Source organism: Moschus berezovskii, chromosome 5, assembly GCF_049115385.1.
Source record: "Moschus berezovskii isolate FMDL1 chromosome 5, NW_MosBer_1.0, whole genome shotgun sequence".
NCBI lineage: Eukaryota > Metazoa > Chordata > Mammalia > Artiodactyla > Moschidae > Moschus > Moschus berezovskii.
Window position 1 is genome coordinate 104,108,216 of NC_142464.1, and position 13,593 is coordinate 104,121,808.

The window sequence follows — 13,593 nt, forward strand, 5'->3', positions numbered from 1 at the left end:
CCAGGCTTCCACAGTTCCTTCGTTTTGATTTTCCAGAGCCGTTATTAGAACATGAAAGACCTCAGCAATGAAAGGGAAATAATTCCATTGTTCGGATAACTTTATAAACAAATTAAGAAAAAAGGTCAAACATATCATAGATTTCAGTTCTATGAGCAGACACTGTGCTGCAAAGTGCAGACTTCAAAGTCAGATGAAACCAGATCTGATTACACAGAGATCTGTATCATAGGGAGAAACTAAAAGCCTCTCATTTCTGTTTAGGTGTGATGCTCTTTAAACAGTAGAAAGTTAAAAAGCTGCCAAAGCTATGTTGTGCAAGTCTTCGTGAAGCCCACAGGTTAGTTAGAGGGACACCCCTTGAACACACAATCATAAATGTGAGGAGGATGGAAAGACGGTACAAGAGAAACAGGGCAAAGAAGGAACAAGCCTGCACTGGGGTTCTCAGAGGACCTCCTGGGAAGTACAAGAAAGCCCAGGAAGAAGTGGGGGTCTAATGAGTGGCTTCTTGCAAGAATAAGAAAAGACAACTTTTGGCTGGAAAACAGAACCTGAGGGGACCTGAAGCAACTGAAGAAACTAATGAAACACAAATTTCTAGAAAGCAGGAATCTTCTTTATTACACAGAGAATTGGGTTGTTGGATTGTTTGGGTTGATACCTAACAAATTTGTTGGATGACCTTCAAAGTGACCATCTGTTGGATCAATTCTTCCTAACTATAGTTCTGAACAAGTAGCATTTTCAGATGTCTACAAAGACAAGTTAGCTGAGGAGACCAATTAGAGACTTAGTACCTTGGGGCTTCCCTGGTGGCTCAGATGCTAAGAAGTTCGTTTGCAGGGCAGGAGACCCAGGTTTGATCCCTGGGTTGGGAAGATCCCCTGGAGAAATGAATGGCAATACACTCCAGTATTTTTGCCTGGAGAATTCCATGGAGAGAGGAGCCTGGCTGGCTACAGTCCACAGGGTCACAAAGAGTTGAACACAACTGAGCGACTAACACTAACTCACTCAGGTGTTGGTCAAGGCTGTGAAGCCAAAACTTTTTAAAGTTTCAGTTGGGGACAGAACCTTGAGCTTGATTTGGGGCTAAAAGGAATATATTTTCTAGTTGTCCTGGACGCATTCAGTCTTTGAACTTTATCTGCATCTAATTTCCTTTTCTTCATTCAAAGCAAGCTATAAGGTACAATGAAAAACTTTGCCAAACAGATGTGAAATTCTAGTCATTAAAGAAGTATAAAAACAAATCAGAGTTACTACTGTACTTGCAAAATAACTACAAGAAAAGAGGAATCACTCAAAAATTTCAAAACTTTGTGAACAGTATGTTGCAATCTAGAAAATAATTAATCACAGCAACCACAACCACATTAGAATAAAACAGAAACAGAAAAGGGGAACTAGATCTCCACAACTTCATTTCCATGAGTCCAGAGCTTGGGAAAAAAAAAAAAGGGTCATAAAATAGGTGATGATTTCATTTACTGGATTTTTTTTTGAAATATTCCATATCAGGAATGACCAAACTATGACCCACAGGGCAAATCAGCTCATCAATTTCATAAGATACCTAGCAAGCTAAAACAAATATTTTACATTACTATATACCTGGAAGAAAGTGAAAGAAAAATATATTACATGAAATTCAAAGGTTAGTGTACATAGTTGGTTGAACACAGCCATGCCCATTTGTTTATATATCTATAGCTGCCTTTGCACTAATGGAAGAGTTGAGAAGTGCAACTGTATTGCCACCAAAGCTGAAAATAATTACTATCTGACCTTTTACAAAAAAAAAAATTGCCAACCTTTATCTTACATAAATCAGATCAGGACCTGGTAATGAATGGAAGATTGTGCAACAGGGGCAGACAGACAGGTTCAATTCTCAATTCCAGCATTTACTCGACTCTGAAACTGAGCAAATAATTTAACCTCCAGAGTCTCGAGGCTCCCAGTCTCCCCTTTCTTGGGGGCGGTGAAGGCTGAAATCACTTAATATTTGGCACATCAAGCTGTGTGTACCCTACTGAGAGTTAGATCCACTTACGAGAGGAAGCAGCTTCTACTTTGCATATATGGGCACTAAAGATTGGAGGTGGCTCTCTGTGTTCCTAAGTTTTCTCATCTGTAAAATTAAGATCATAATAACAGCCTTCTCTTTAGTGGTGAGAATTATAAAGTGCTGAGCACATGTCCAAGGCTTAGCACAGTGTCTGGAATGTAACTCTTGCTCAAAAATACATTCTTAGTATATTATTATAAAAGAATCAGAAGAGCAGTGGTTCCAAAGGGGAGAACAAATATCTCTCATTGCATTTTAAAAAACAGAGACACATTTAGGAGACCTTCTGAGACAAATGAAGAGAATGGACTCCCTGAGGGCTTCCCTGGCCATCCAGTAGTTAAGACTCTGTGCTTCCAAAGTAGGGGACACGGGTTTGATCCCTAGTCAGGGAACTAAAATCCCACATGCTGCCTGTTCATGGCCAAAATTTAAAAAAAAGAGAGAGAGAACAGACAGCCTAAGTCTAAGCCCTCCTCAGACCCTAAGCTTAAATCTCTTAAATCCAAATCTTAGTATCCCCACTTCGAATATATAGGTACTGTCATTCATTCCTTTAACAAATAATTTTGGAGCACCTGCCTTGTGTAAGCACCAGGCACCAAAAGGGAGGCAGTGAGCAAGCCACAGACTGCAGAGAAAGGCAGAGAAGTAAACAGGAAATTACAGACCAGTGACATAAGTGCCTTAGTAGGACCGAGCCCAGATGCTCCTGGAGAACAGAGGGGGTTCTTTATTTGTGGGATTTCCACAAGGATTAATCAACTGCTAAAGTAATGGTATTTTATTTGGTGTGACTTTCAAATGCTTATGAAGAGCCAAAAACATCATCCTAGAATGAATAAGATTACTAACCTAATTAACAATATCTGAATATTTCAATACATTCCCTAAGTATCATATCCAAATATGCCTGAAAGGCTAGGTATCACATAAATACAATGTCCACCATTTATTATATCATAGTATTACCCACTGTCCTCTTCTATTCTGAATAGAGAGGTAATGCACACATCCACTGGTCTTTTCTCATCAGCTCCAGTCTCACTTTCCATATTGATAAAATGGTAATATTACTACCATCCACAAGGAGAAGAGGGCAGCAGAGGATGAGATGGTTAGATAGAATTAATGGACATGAATATGAGCAAACTCCAGGAGAGAGTAAAGGACAGGGGAGCCTGGAGCGCTGCAGTCCGTGGGGTTGCAGAGTCGGACATGACTTAGCAACAACAAAGCCAGACATATTTGAGCTTGAATAAAAATAATGATTAAATCTAATGAGAAAAAAAGAATCATCCCATGGTTATGTAAGTAAATAGCTATGTTGTACATCTTAAACTTATGCAGTGCTATATGTCAATTATATTAATAAAATTGGAAAGAAAAAACTCTAAACTTTGTCTCTTCAGAGTTAAGCTCAAGCTCTCGTGAACATAGAAGATGTTTTTCTCTTCATTCATTTTTAAAACTGACATCTCTGTGTACTAAAGCTGAGGAACCACAGACTTGGAGGATGAACTCTAAGCTCTTTATTTTTCAGGTTGTTGATAATCTGATCTAAATGTTCTATTTCCAAGCTTTCCTTCCACTGTTCACTCTAACCAGAATGATCATGGAACCCAAGACCCTCTGCTGCAATGCTAGTACCTAAGCCTCTCTTCCAACAACAAAATACAAAGAAACTGTAAGGGACTAAAAATAACTGTGTGTATGCACAGCTAGAGCAAATTTTGGACAAAAGATACAAAGAGACCTTCCACTGTTTTCCACTGTTTTCACTCTAACCAGAATGATCATGGAACCCAAGACCCTCTGCTGCACAGTGCTGCAATGCTAGTACCTAAGCCTCTCTTCCAACAACAAAAAACAAAGAAACTGTAAGGGACTAAAAATAACTGTGTGGATGCACAGTTAGGGCAAATTTTGGACAAAAGATACAAAGAGACCAAAAAACCAAACTGCCACTTCTTAAGAGTCAGAACAAAAGCAGGGTACTGCCCATGCCCCCTGCACACAACACCACCTAAGGGGTGGGCAACCACCTAAGTCACCCCACTGGCCCAAGCCCTGGACATACCACTACCCTCACCCATTGAAAGGGACAAACTCCCTGCCCAGCAAGCAGGAAAGCAGAGGAACTTGTTGTTTGTTCTTGTTCCCCCTTGCTGCAACAAGAGCCCCAATAAAACCTTGCCTGAATTTCTTGTCTAGCCTCTGATCAGTTTGTATTGATGAAGGAGGCCAAGAACCCTGGTGGGTAATAATCCTCTTAAAACACTGTCATACCATGTCATCACTGTGGATGGTGACTGCAGCCATGAAATTAGAAGATGATTACTTCTTGGAAGGAAAGCTATGACAAACTGAGTGTATTAAAAAGCAAAGACATCACTTTGACAACAAAGGTCCATATAATCAAAGCGATGGTCTTTCCAGAAGGTGTGTATGGATGTGACAGTTGGATCATAATGAAGGCAGAGTGCCGAAGAATTGATGTTTTTGAACTGTGATGCTGGAGAAGACCCTTGAGAGTCCCTTGGACAGCAAGATCAAATCAGTCAATCCTAAAGGAAATCAATCCTGTATATTCTTTGGAAGGACTGACAATGAAGCTAAAGTTCCAATACTCTAGCCACCTGATGCAAACAGCCAACTCACTGGAGAAGAACCTGATGCTGGGAAAGATGGAAGGCAGAAGGAGAAGACGGAGACAGAGAATGAGATGGTTGGATGGTATCACTGATTCAGTGGACATAAACTTGGGCAAACTCCAGGAGATGGTGAGGGATGGGGCAGTCTGCCGTGCTGCAGTCGATGGGGTCACAAAGACTCGGAAAGACTTGGCATTGAACAACAACAACAACCATGTCACCTTCCAATGGCTCCCTGTTTCATTAGAAGAAAAATTCAAGTCCTTACAACGACTTATAAAACCCACAATGATCTCTCCCCTCCCTCTGCTCTTCCACTCATCTCAAGCCTCCTCCTCCGCTAGCTGCCTTTACCCTACACATTGGCTGCCTTGTTCCTCTTTAAGCCAGCCAGGTACAGTCCCACCTTAGGCTCTGCTTTAGCTGCTCCCTCCGCATAAACACTCTTCCCTTACATGGTCTTCAAGGCTTACTCCCTCACCTTCCTCAAGTCTTCACTCAAATCTCTTCTCAACGGAAATGACTGAGATCCCTTGTTTGATATTACAACATGTCCCCACACACTCTCTCCATCTTGAATACAACTAATGTCCCTTTTTTCTGAAATCACCTTATTGTTAAACCACCTCTAGTCACACTCAGTTCAGTTGCTCAGTCATGTCCAACTCTTTGCGACCCCATGGACTGCAGCACGCCAGGCATCCCTGTCCATCACCAACTCCTGGAGCTTACTCAAATTCATGTCCACTGAGTCGGTGATGCCATCCAACCATCTCATCATCTGTCGTCCCCTTCTCCTCCCGCCTTCAATCTTTCCCAGCATCAGGATCTTTTCCAATGAGTCAGTTCTTCGCATCAGGTGGCCAAAAATATTGGAGTTTCCGCTTCAGCATCAGTCCTTCCAATGAATATTCAGGACTGATTTCCTTTAGGATGGACTGGTTGGATCTCCTTCTGTCCAAGGGACTCTCAAGAGTCTTCTCCAACACCACACTTCAAAAGAATCAATTCTTCAGTGCTCAGCTTTCTTTATGGTCCAACTCTAACATCCATACATGACTACTAGAAAAACCATAGCTTTGACTAGACAGACCTTTGTTGTCAAAGTAATGTCTCTGCTTTTTAATATGCTGTCTAGGTTAGTCATAACTTTTCTTCGAAGGAACAAGTGTCTTTTAATTTCATGGTTGCAGTCACCATCTGGAGTGATTTTGGAGCCCCAAAAAATAAAGTCTGTCACTGTTTCCACTGTTTCCCCATCTATTTGCCATGAAGTGATGGGACCAGATGCCATGATCTTAGACTCCCCTGAAAACAAGCAAGACCTAGAAAGACTTCCTCTTTCTAGGAAGCATACAACCTATAAATTCCAAATGGGTTATATAACTTCAGCATCCCTGTACATGGAAACTGTGTATGGGTATAGGATTCAGATAAAGATCCTATAACCACACTTGAGTGGAAAAGAGGTTAAAAAAAAAAAAAAAAACAGCTGGAGGTGCACAATAGGATGGATGGAGAAAGAATGCCATTTCAGTTGAGGGAACACTGAGAAACCATAAACCACAAATGTTTGTAATCTCAACCACATCCTGAGGGACCAGAAAATATACAAACTGCAACATCCACAAAATCTACAAATTGCAATATGAATTGAAAATGAAAAGTCTGGGGTTGGGGGTGGGGGGGCCGAGCTATTTTTAAAATAAAAAAACAAAAACAAGTGTTGATAAAGAGTTATCCAGGGAATTCAATAATGACCCAAGAGTTCATATGGATGCTGCTTTTCCTGCAATGTTTTCTTACAAGAAGAAATAAACTATCTCTATACAGATAATGCTAAAGCTGAAACTCCAATACTTTGGCCACCTCATGCGACGAGTTGACTCACTGGAAAAGACTCTGATGCTGGGAGGGATTGGGGGCAGGAGGAGAAGGGGACGACAGAGAATGAGATGGCTGGATGGCATCACCAACTCGATGGACATGAGTTTGAGTGAACTCCAGGAGTTGGTGATGGACAGGGAGGCCTGGCATGCTGTGATTCATGGGGTCGCAAAGAGTTGGACATGACTGAACGACTGAACTGAACTGATACAGATAATATTGAGTTGCCTTTTTTTTTTTCTGGAGGATGGATATCTCTCAAAGTAAAAGATCAAAATGTAAAACCATCTCATGAAATCATGAGATTGTGGGACAATGTTTAGGTTTGGGGTTTTGGTCTTTTGAAGGGCAGGAATTTCTTTTTTTTTTTTTGCTCTTATTTATTTTTTATAAAGAAAATGCAGTCATAAGACTAACAGCCATGTGATCAGTTCCTTTTAATGTTTTGTGTTTTCATGTTCAACAATCTAATATCAAGACTTAAACCAAAAAAATTAAGGAAAACATTGTCTTATCAATGAAGTTTACATACCAAAATAATGCATTTTAGGTCCACTATGATCTATGATATAAAACTATCACCTCAATTAAATTATAGCTTCAATATAGTTTCAAGCCAAGATATTATCAAGCTTTCAAAATCAAATTCCTACTTATGAGAAAATACCAACATTAAAATGGACAAAATAATAAGCTCACTCATTAAGATGCACTAATAACTTCAAAACATGATAAATGTCTTAGATACTACAATGCAACCTTCATTAAGAGAAAGACATTACTTTCTTTGTAGTTAATGTTTTAATAAAAAAAGAGCTTCATTTGGAAATCATTCTCCTACCTTAATCGGATATGACTTTCCAATTTTATAAATATCAAAACACAATGTATACTCCCTTAATCCCTTTTAAAATGAAACTAAAGGAAAATGCAAAACAATCTACAAGTGCAAGTGTTTTCTTGTGAATGGTCTTCAGTGTTACTGTTTGTACTTTATTGTAGTCTGCAGCAACACTGAGAGACCATAGATTGTTTCTGGGTAGATTTCTAAAAGGTAACTTTAGGCAAACTGTGACTCACACATTCTGTGGCCGTGACTATTAGTGAACTCGAGATGACAGACTTTCCTTCATTAAAACTCACTGAAACATGAAGAGTTCTGAAAGAAAAGGAATAAACAATAATTAACAATGAATTAAAAAGTAGAGCTTTGTGGGAGATTTTTCTTTCTTTAAATAATTCAAAAGTAACCAGAAAGTCTATTTTAAAAGTCAAGTGCCTGATCAGTTATCTTAGCTTTTATCTTTCTTAGTTCCAGTCCTTACTCAGTAGCTAGAGGCAAATTCCTTAAGTGATTCAATTGCTTCTAAAAGAGGCACGGATGTAAACAGAAACATGAAAAATTCCTATGGTTGACCTTGCAGTTTAAAAATGCTATTTTTCGGACAAAAATTTAATTTAGAAGAATTCCTTAATGCAAAAAAATGCTGAGATTTTTCAGGTTCACAAAAATCTTTTTAAAAAGGAGAAAAATCGTTCCATCCAATTTCGCTTTTCCCTGTCTGTAGATACTACAATTATTACAAGATCTTTGTTTAAGAATACAAAAATAACCAACCATTCAAAGATAAAATACAGAGAAAGTGATAATGAAAGACAGAGATAAGCTGAATGGAAAAAAAGAATACATTTAAATATCTGTAGGCATTTGTTGCAAATACCCAAGATTTTAACATATCCTGAAAAAGGCAGAGAAAAGAGAATAATTTTTGTCCATTGCTGAGAACTACTGTAATTAAAATACAGGTCTCATTTTGAAAATATGATTTCAAATTATAATATAATTAATAATAATTAAAATTTCATTAATTCAGGTTTTATTATAGTAATTCATTAATTGGAATCAGTTGGTAATTTTTTTTTTCAAGCTTTAAGAAGATGGCAACCCACTCCAGTATTCTTATCTGAGAAATCCCACGGACAAAGAAGCCTGGTGGGTTAAAATCCATGGGGTCGCAAGAGGCAGACAGGACTTGGTGAATAAACCACCACAAGAAGATATCAAAGGGGGAATAGCAACAAGGAAATTTTAAAGGAAACAGCTCATTTCCAAAAGAGTTTGCAAAGTATATTACCTATAATAATCAATATACCAAGAAAACAAAGCTATCCATTCATTAAAGTGAAATAGGCAACATTTTGTTAATCTAGCTTCTATACCACACCATGCCCCAGTGTTTACAAAATATTCTAAATTCCAAGAATTAATAGGCAGAAACTTTGCCTTAATTATTCTGGATTAGTAGAATATTATTAAATTTATTAGAGTTCTACTCTAGGCCTTGAATTGTCTGTCAAACACTATTAGTTACAGACAGAATAAAACAGAAGCAATCTCAAGACACTGCTAAGATTTTCAATAATGATGCCAGAGATGACAAATATTATTCAGTTCCTGCCAGATGCTATCCTGGGCATTTTATGATATTATCTCATTTAATTCTTATAACTCTTAAAGTAAGGAGTTTCACAGTTTTATAGCTGAGGTACATAAGGCCCCAAAATGCTAATAACCTTGTCCAAAATGGTAAAGACAGGATTCTTACAGATTTAGAGTTCTTTCCACTATACCACTGAGGCTTGAAGAAATGAAAGTTCTTATTGTGTTTCTCTTTTTTATTATTCTCTCAATGTGATATGTAGCTTGGGTTTTTACAGTGCTAGAATCTCCAGGAAAGCTAAAACTAGTAAACTTCTAGCTAAACTCTTCTTCAAAATTCAGGATTACTCCTATTAAAAATATTCCCTGCAAATTATTCCCTTCAAAACATTTTGTTTTTAAAAATATGTTTAACTAAATCCAGAAACAAGCAAGAACTTGGGGTGTTTATGTCAACTTTACTGAACTTCTATGAACTTCCAACACAGAATGAGAAGTGGCTTATTTAAGAAGGTAAACTTAAAATTACTCGCTTATTCTGCAGAATTGAGTGCCTTGTTTTGTTTTGCTTTTTTGAAGACTAAGCATAGTTGAATCCAAAAATAATGTTTACTAGATCTTAATTCCTCCACTCTAAAGCACGTACCAGAAAGCACATGATAGAGAAGGCATGGTTTTGGTTTTGGGGAAGATTTATTTGAGTCATAACACTGTGTGATTGTTGCAGATAATCTTATTAATTCAACTTTGAAGGGCTCAGTAGACATTGACATAAATTGTTTATAATCTGGCAGGTAGAACTCACCAGACATGAACCAGTTCTCTAAATAACAAAGGAAACATTCAAAACATTTAATGCTTATCCAAATGGAATAAAAACAGAAGATATTTTTACAACAAAGTTCACTCTTGCAGGCAACCAGAACAACTGCACATTATTCCTAAAATCTCAGTCTAGTATAATGTGGTTGGAGAAATAAAACTGAGTTAAGTCTCCACAGACATGGAAATCCACCTGATGATTCTTTGGTCACATGGACTCAGTTGAAACAATATAACCTTCCACTTCCTGAGAGCAATAGTAGCACTATCAAACTATTACCATTAACAACAATACTAATAATGATGGCATTTGTCGATTCCTTACTATGAACCTGAGAGTTAATTCTTCAGTTCAGTTCAGTCGCTCAGTCGTGTCCGGTAGGTTGATAAGGAGTCTGGGGCCCTCACGGAGGAGAAAGGGGTCCAAAGTCCTTGGGGAGGAGAAAGGGGTCTGGAGTTCTCAAGGAGGAGAAAAGGACAATGGGTTTTTTCTACATTCCTTCATCTTAGTCACATAAAATGTTTTTTTCTTTAAGCCCAGAGTTAAAGGCTCAAGGGTATGTTTTCCCTTAAACTCTATACTAAGGATTATATAACAACAATGGATCTTGCTCAAGGACATGCTTCTTGTTTTTAACAAGGACTTCCTGACTAATCTTGTTATCTTTAGATGTATGCTCTGGGAGTAGGTCTGGTAAAAGTATGTAAGACCTCCATTAGACTAGCAAGGGGGGCACTGGCCATCCCCCTTCTGATGTCTATGTCAGAAGCTTTCTATGTACCTTTTATACTTTAATAAAACTCTGCTATACAAAAGCTCCTGAGTGATCAAGCCTCGTTCCTGGCCCCGAAGCTAAATCTTCGGAGATCGTGAATCTGACATTGTTCACCATAAGCTGTCAAACCCAAGACATTAACGCATCTTCTCATTTAATTCTCACAACAATCCACTGAGGGAGGCTGTACCATTATCTGCATTTTCCAAATAAGGAACTTAAAGCTTAAAAAGGTAACCTGCCCAAAAGTGGACTTCTCTTGACTCTGTAGTCAAACGCTTTCACTTCTATTGCACATTACCTTAATCCTCAATAAATGCTTTAGGGTCTGATATCTAATTTTTGCTCACTGGCAAAATTTTGTGTCAGTCCTCCAACTTTTTACAATATTCATGTTATTTCCCATGGTTAATTACATTAGCATTTACTACATAATGAAGAGGGAAATGGCAACCCACTCTAGTATTCTTGCCTAGAGAATCCCATGGACAGAGGAGCCTGGCAGGGCTATAGTACACGTGGTCACAGAGTCAGACATTACTGAGCAACTAACAGTTTCTATATAAAATACTTATTTGTGAATATATCTGTATTATTTTATATGGATATATATTTGCTGGTAGTTTTTTTCAGAAATGTTGCAAGCATGAAAAACATACTCTAAAAGTTATTTCTGCTTTTAGATTTTGTTGTTTCTTTAGAAAAATATTTTGAGATTATTGGTATGATAATGGCACTGTTTGATCAAACCAGTCAAACCTAAAGGAAATCAGTCCTGAATATTCATTGGAAGGACTGATGCTGAGGCTGAAACTCCAATATTTTGGCCACCTGATACAAAGAACTAACTCATTGGAAAACACCCTGATGCTGGGAAAGATTGAAGGCAGACGGAGAAGGGGACAACAGAGGATGAGATGGTCGGATGGCATCATCAACTCGATGGACATTGAGTTTGAGCAAGCTTCAGGAGCTGGTGATGGACAGGGAAGCCTGGAGTGCTGCAGTCTATGAAATCTCAGAGTCAGATGTAACTGAGCGACTGAACTGAATGGCACTGTTATGAGTTGATACCTTTGTCCAAAGCTCTGCTCCTTCATTGATGGCACACAGATTGATAAAGCCACCTTATCCTTTAACCCAGACTCAATACCTTGACCATTCTTTGCCCTAAGACTCCAATATATGCATATCATATTTTGTCATATTTTATGTAATTCTGCTAGAATTTATGGATTTCTCATTCTGACTGCTATATAAACTCTGTTGCTGGTTAGTAATGTTTAGAACAGTAGAACTCATACTCTCAGTTACAGAAACTTTATTATGGACAAAAATGTACTAAAGTCATTATTTTTATGTAATTCCACACATCAGTGAGAGGTGAGTCAAGATTCATCTTTATTTGTCCCAAGAATAAAATAAAATTGAAAAAGAGGATAGATTCTGCCCACATGTTCAGGAGTTCTAGGTTTGAACCCTAGTCACTATATGCTCAATCTTGCACTCCTCAATCTGTAAAATGGGGATACTTGTACCTACTTCAGAGTTTGGGGGGAAAAAGCTTGATAAAATAATGGCCACAAAATGTCCAACACAGTGCTTAGAACACAGCAGATACTCTATAAATTACTGTAGCATCAGACTGCTTGTAAAAAAAATTTTTCAGAATATCAAGATACTTTTATATCAAGTTAAAAAGCAACACCGATAATACTGAAGAATGTATTGTAGCAATGAGATAATTGCCCAATACTTTTTTGTTTAAAGAATTTCTCTTCCCCTTACTTCCACATAAAAATAGAGAAAGCTAAATTGTTCAAAAAATGCCTAGAATATAATATCATGCAAGTTTACTCAAAGAAATTTTTCAGAGCTATTTCCTTCCTGTTACATGATGCTATCTTGACAAAACCCAACATCACAACTGTGTTGACTGTGTGCTTGAACTTAACACTTAAAACTACACTCCAAATTGGTTTCTGAATGTCTGCCAATAAGTTCAATCAATCACTCAATCAGTCTATTGCTCTAATATTTATAAATTACTTGCTGCTGCTAAGTCACTTCAGTCGTGTCCGACTCTGTGTGACCCCATAGACGGAAGCCCACCAGGCTCCCCCTTCCCTGGGATTCTCCAGGCAAGAACACTGGAGTGGGTTGCCATTTCCTTCTCCAATGTGTGAAAGTGAAAAGTGAAAGTGAAGTCACTCAGTCGTGTCTGACCCTTAGCGACCCCACAAGGCTGTGCTTGGTAATAGGGCTGCAAAAGCAAATAAAACACAGAATAACAATGTAACTGAAAAGAAGTCACACAAAACAATTACAGTAGAATGTGATGTTAACTAAAACAGGTACCAGCAGAAAGGCACTAGAGCACAATGTAGGAAAGACAACCAACTCAGCCTTGCATGAGGGCATCAACAAAGGTTTCCTGCAGGAAGTCATCTCTATGATGAATCCTAAAGAATGATCAAGAATTAGTTAGGAAAGGAGATGAGAAAGGAATCTAAGAACATGGAGCACTATTTGACAAGCTAGAAGATAAGAAAGGCACAGAATAGTCAAGGAACTAAAAAGTCATTCAATATGGCAGAAACAGAGAATATGACAGTGAGAATACATGGTTTGAGACTGAAAAGGAGAACAGGATAAGGATCATGAAGAACCCAGGATGCTATATTTAGATGTTTGGGATTAGTCTTAGAACTTCTAAGACAGGTAGAAATCTGGTCATAATTGTGTTTTACAAATACCACATGTGTTGCATTGTAGAGTAACGGTTGGAAGAGTAATAATTTCTACAGTAGAAGACCAGTTAAGAAAGTTATGGTGTATTCCACTCTTGGTAGGAATGTAAATTGGTGCAGCTACTTTGAAAAACAGTATGGAGGTGTTTGAAAAATTTAAGAATGGAACTACCATAAAATCCAGTTATTT

At 38.0% G+C, this 13,593-nt stretch overlaps 1 protein-coding gene across 1 annotated transcript in view; it reads right to left on the minus strand.

Annotated features, from left to right (window-relative positions):
• The window catches only part of ANTXR2 (ANTXR cell adhesion molecule 2), a 178,920-nt gene that overhangs the window by 106,852 nt on the left and 58,475 nt on the right, over positions 1–13,593 (minus strand). Inside the window, exon 11 of the mRNA XM_055433967.2 lies at positions 7,696–7,774. Coding sequence (XP_055289942.1) covers positions 7,696–7,774 — 79 coding nt within the window. The remainder of the gene's footprint in view (positions 1–7,695; positions 7,775–13,593) is intronic.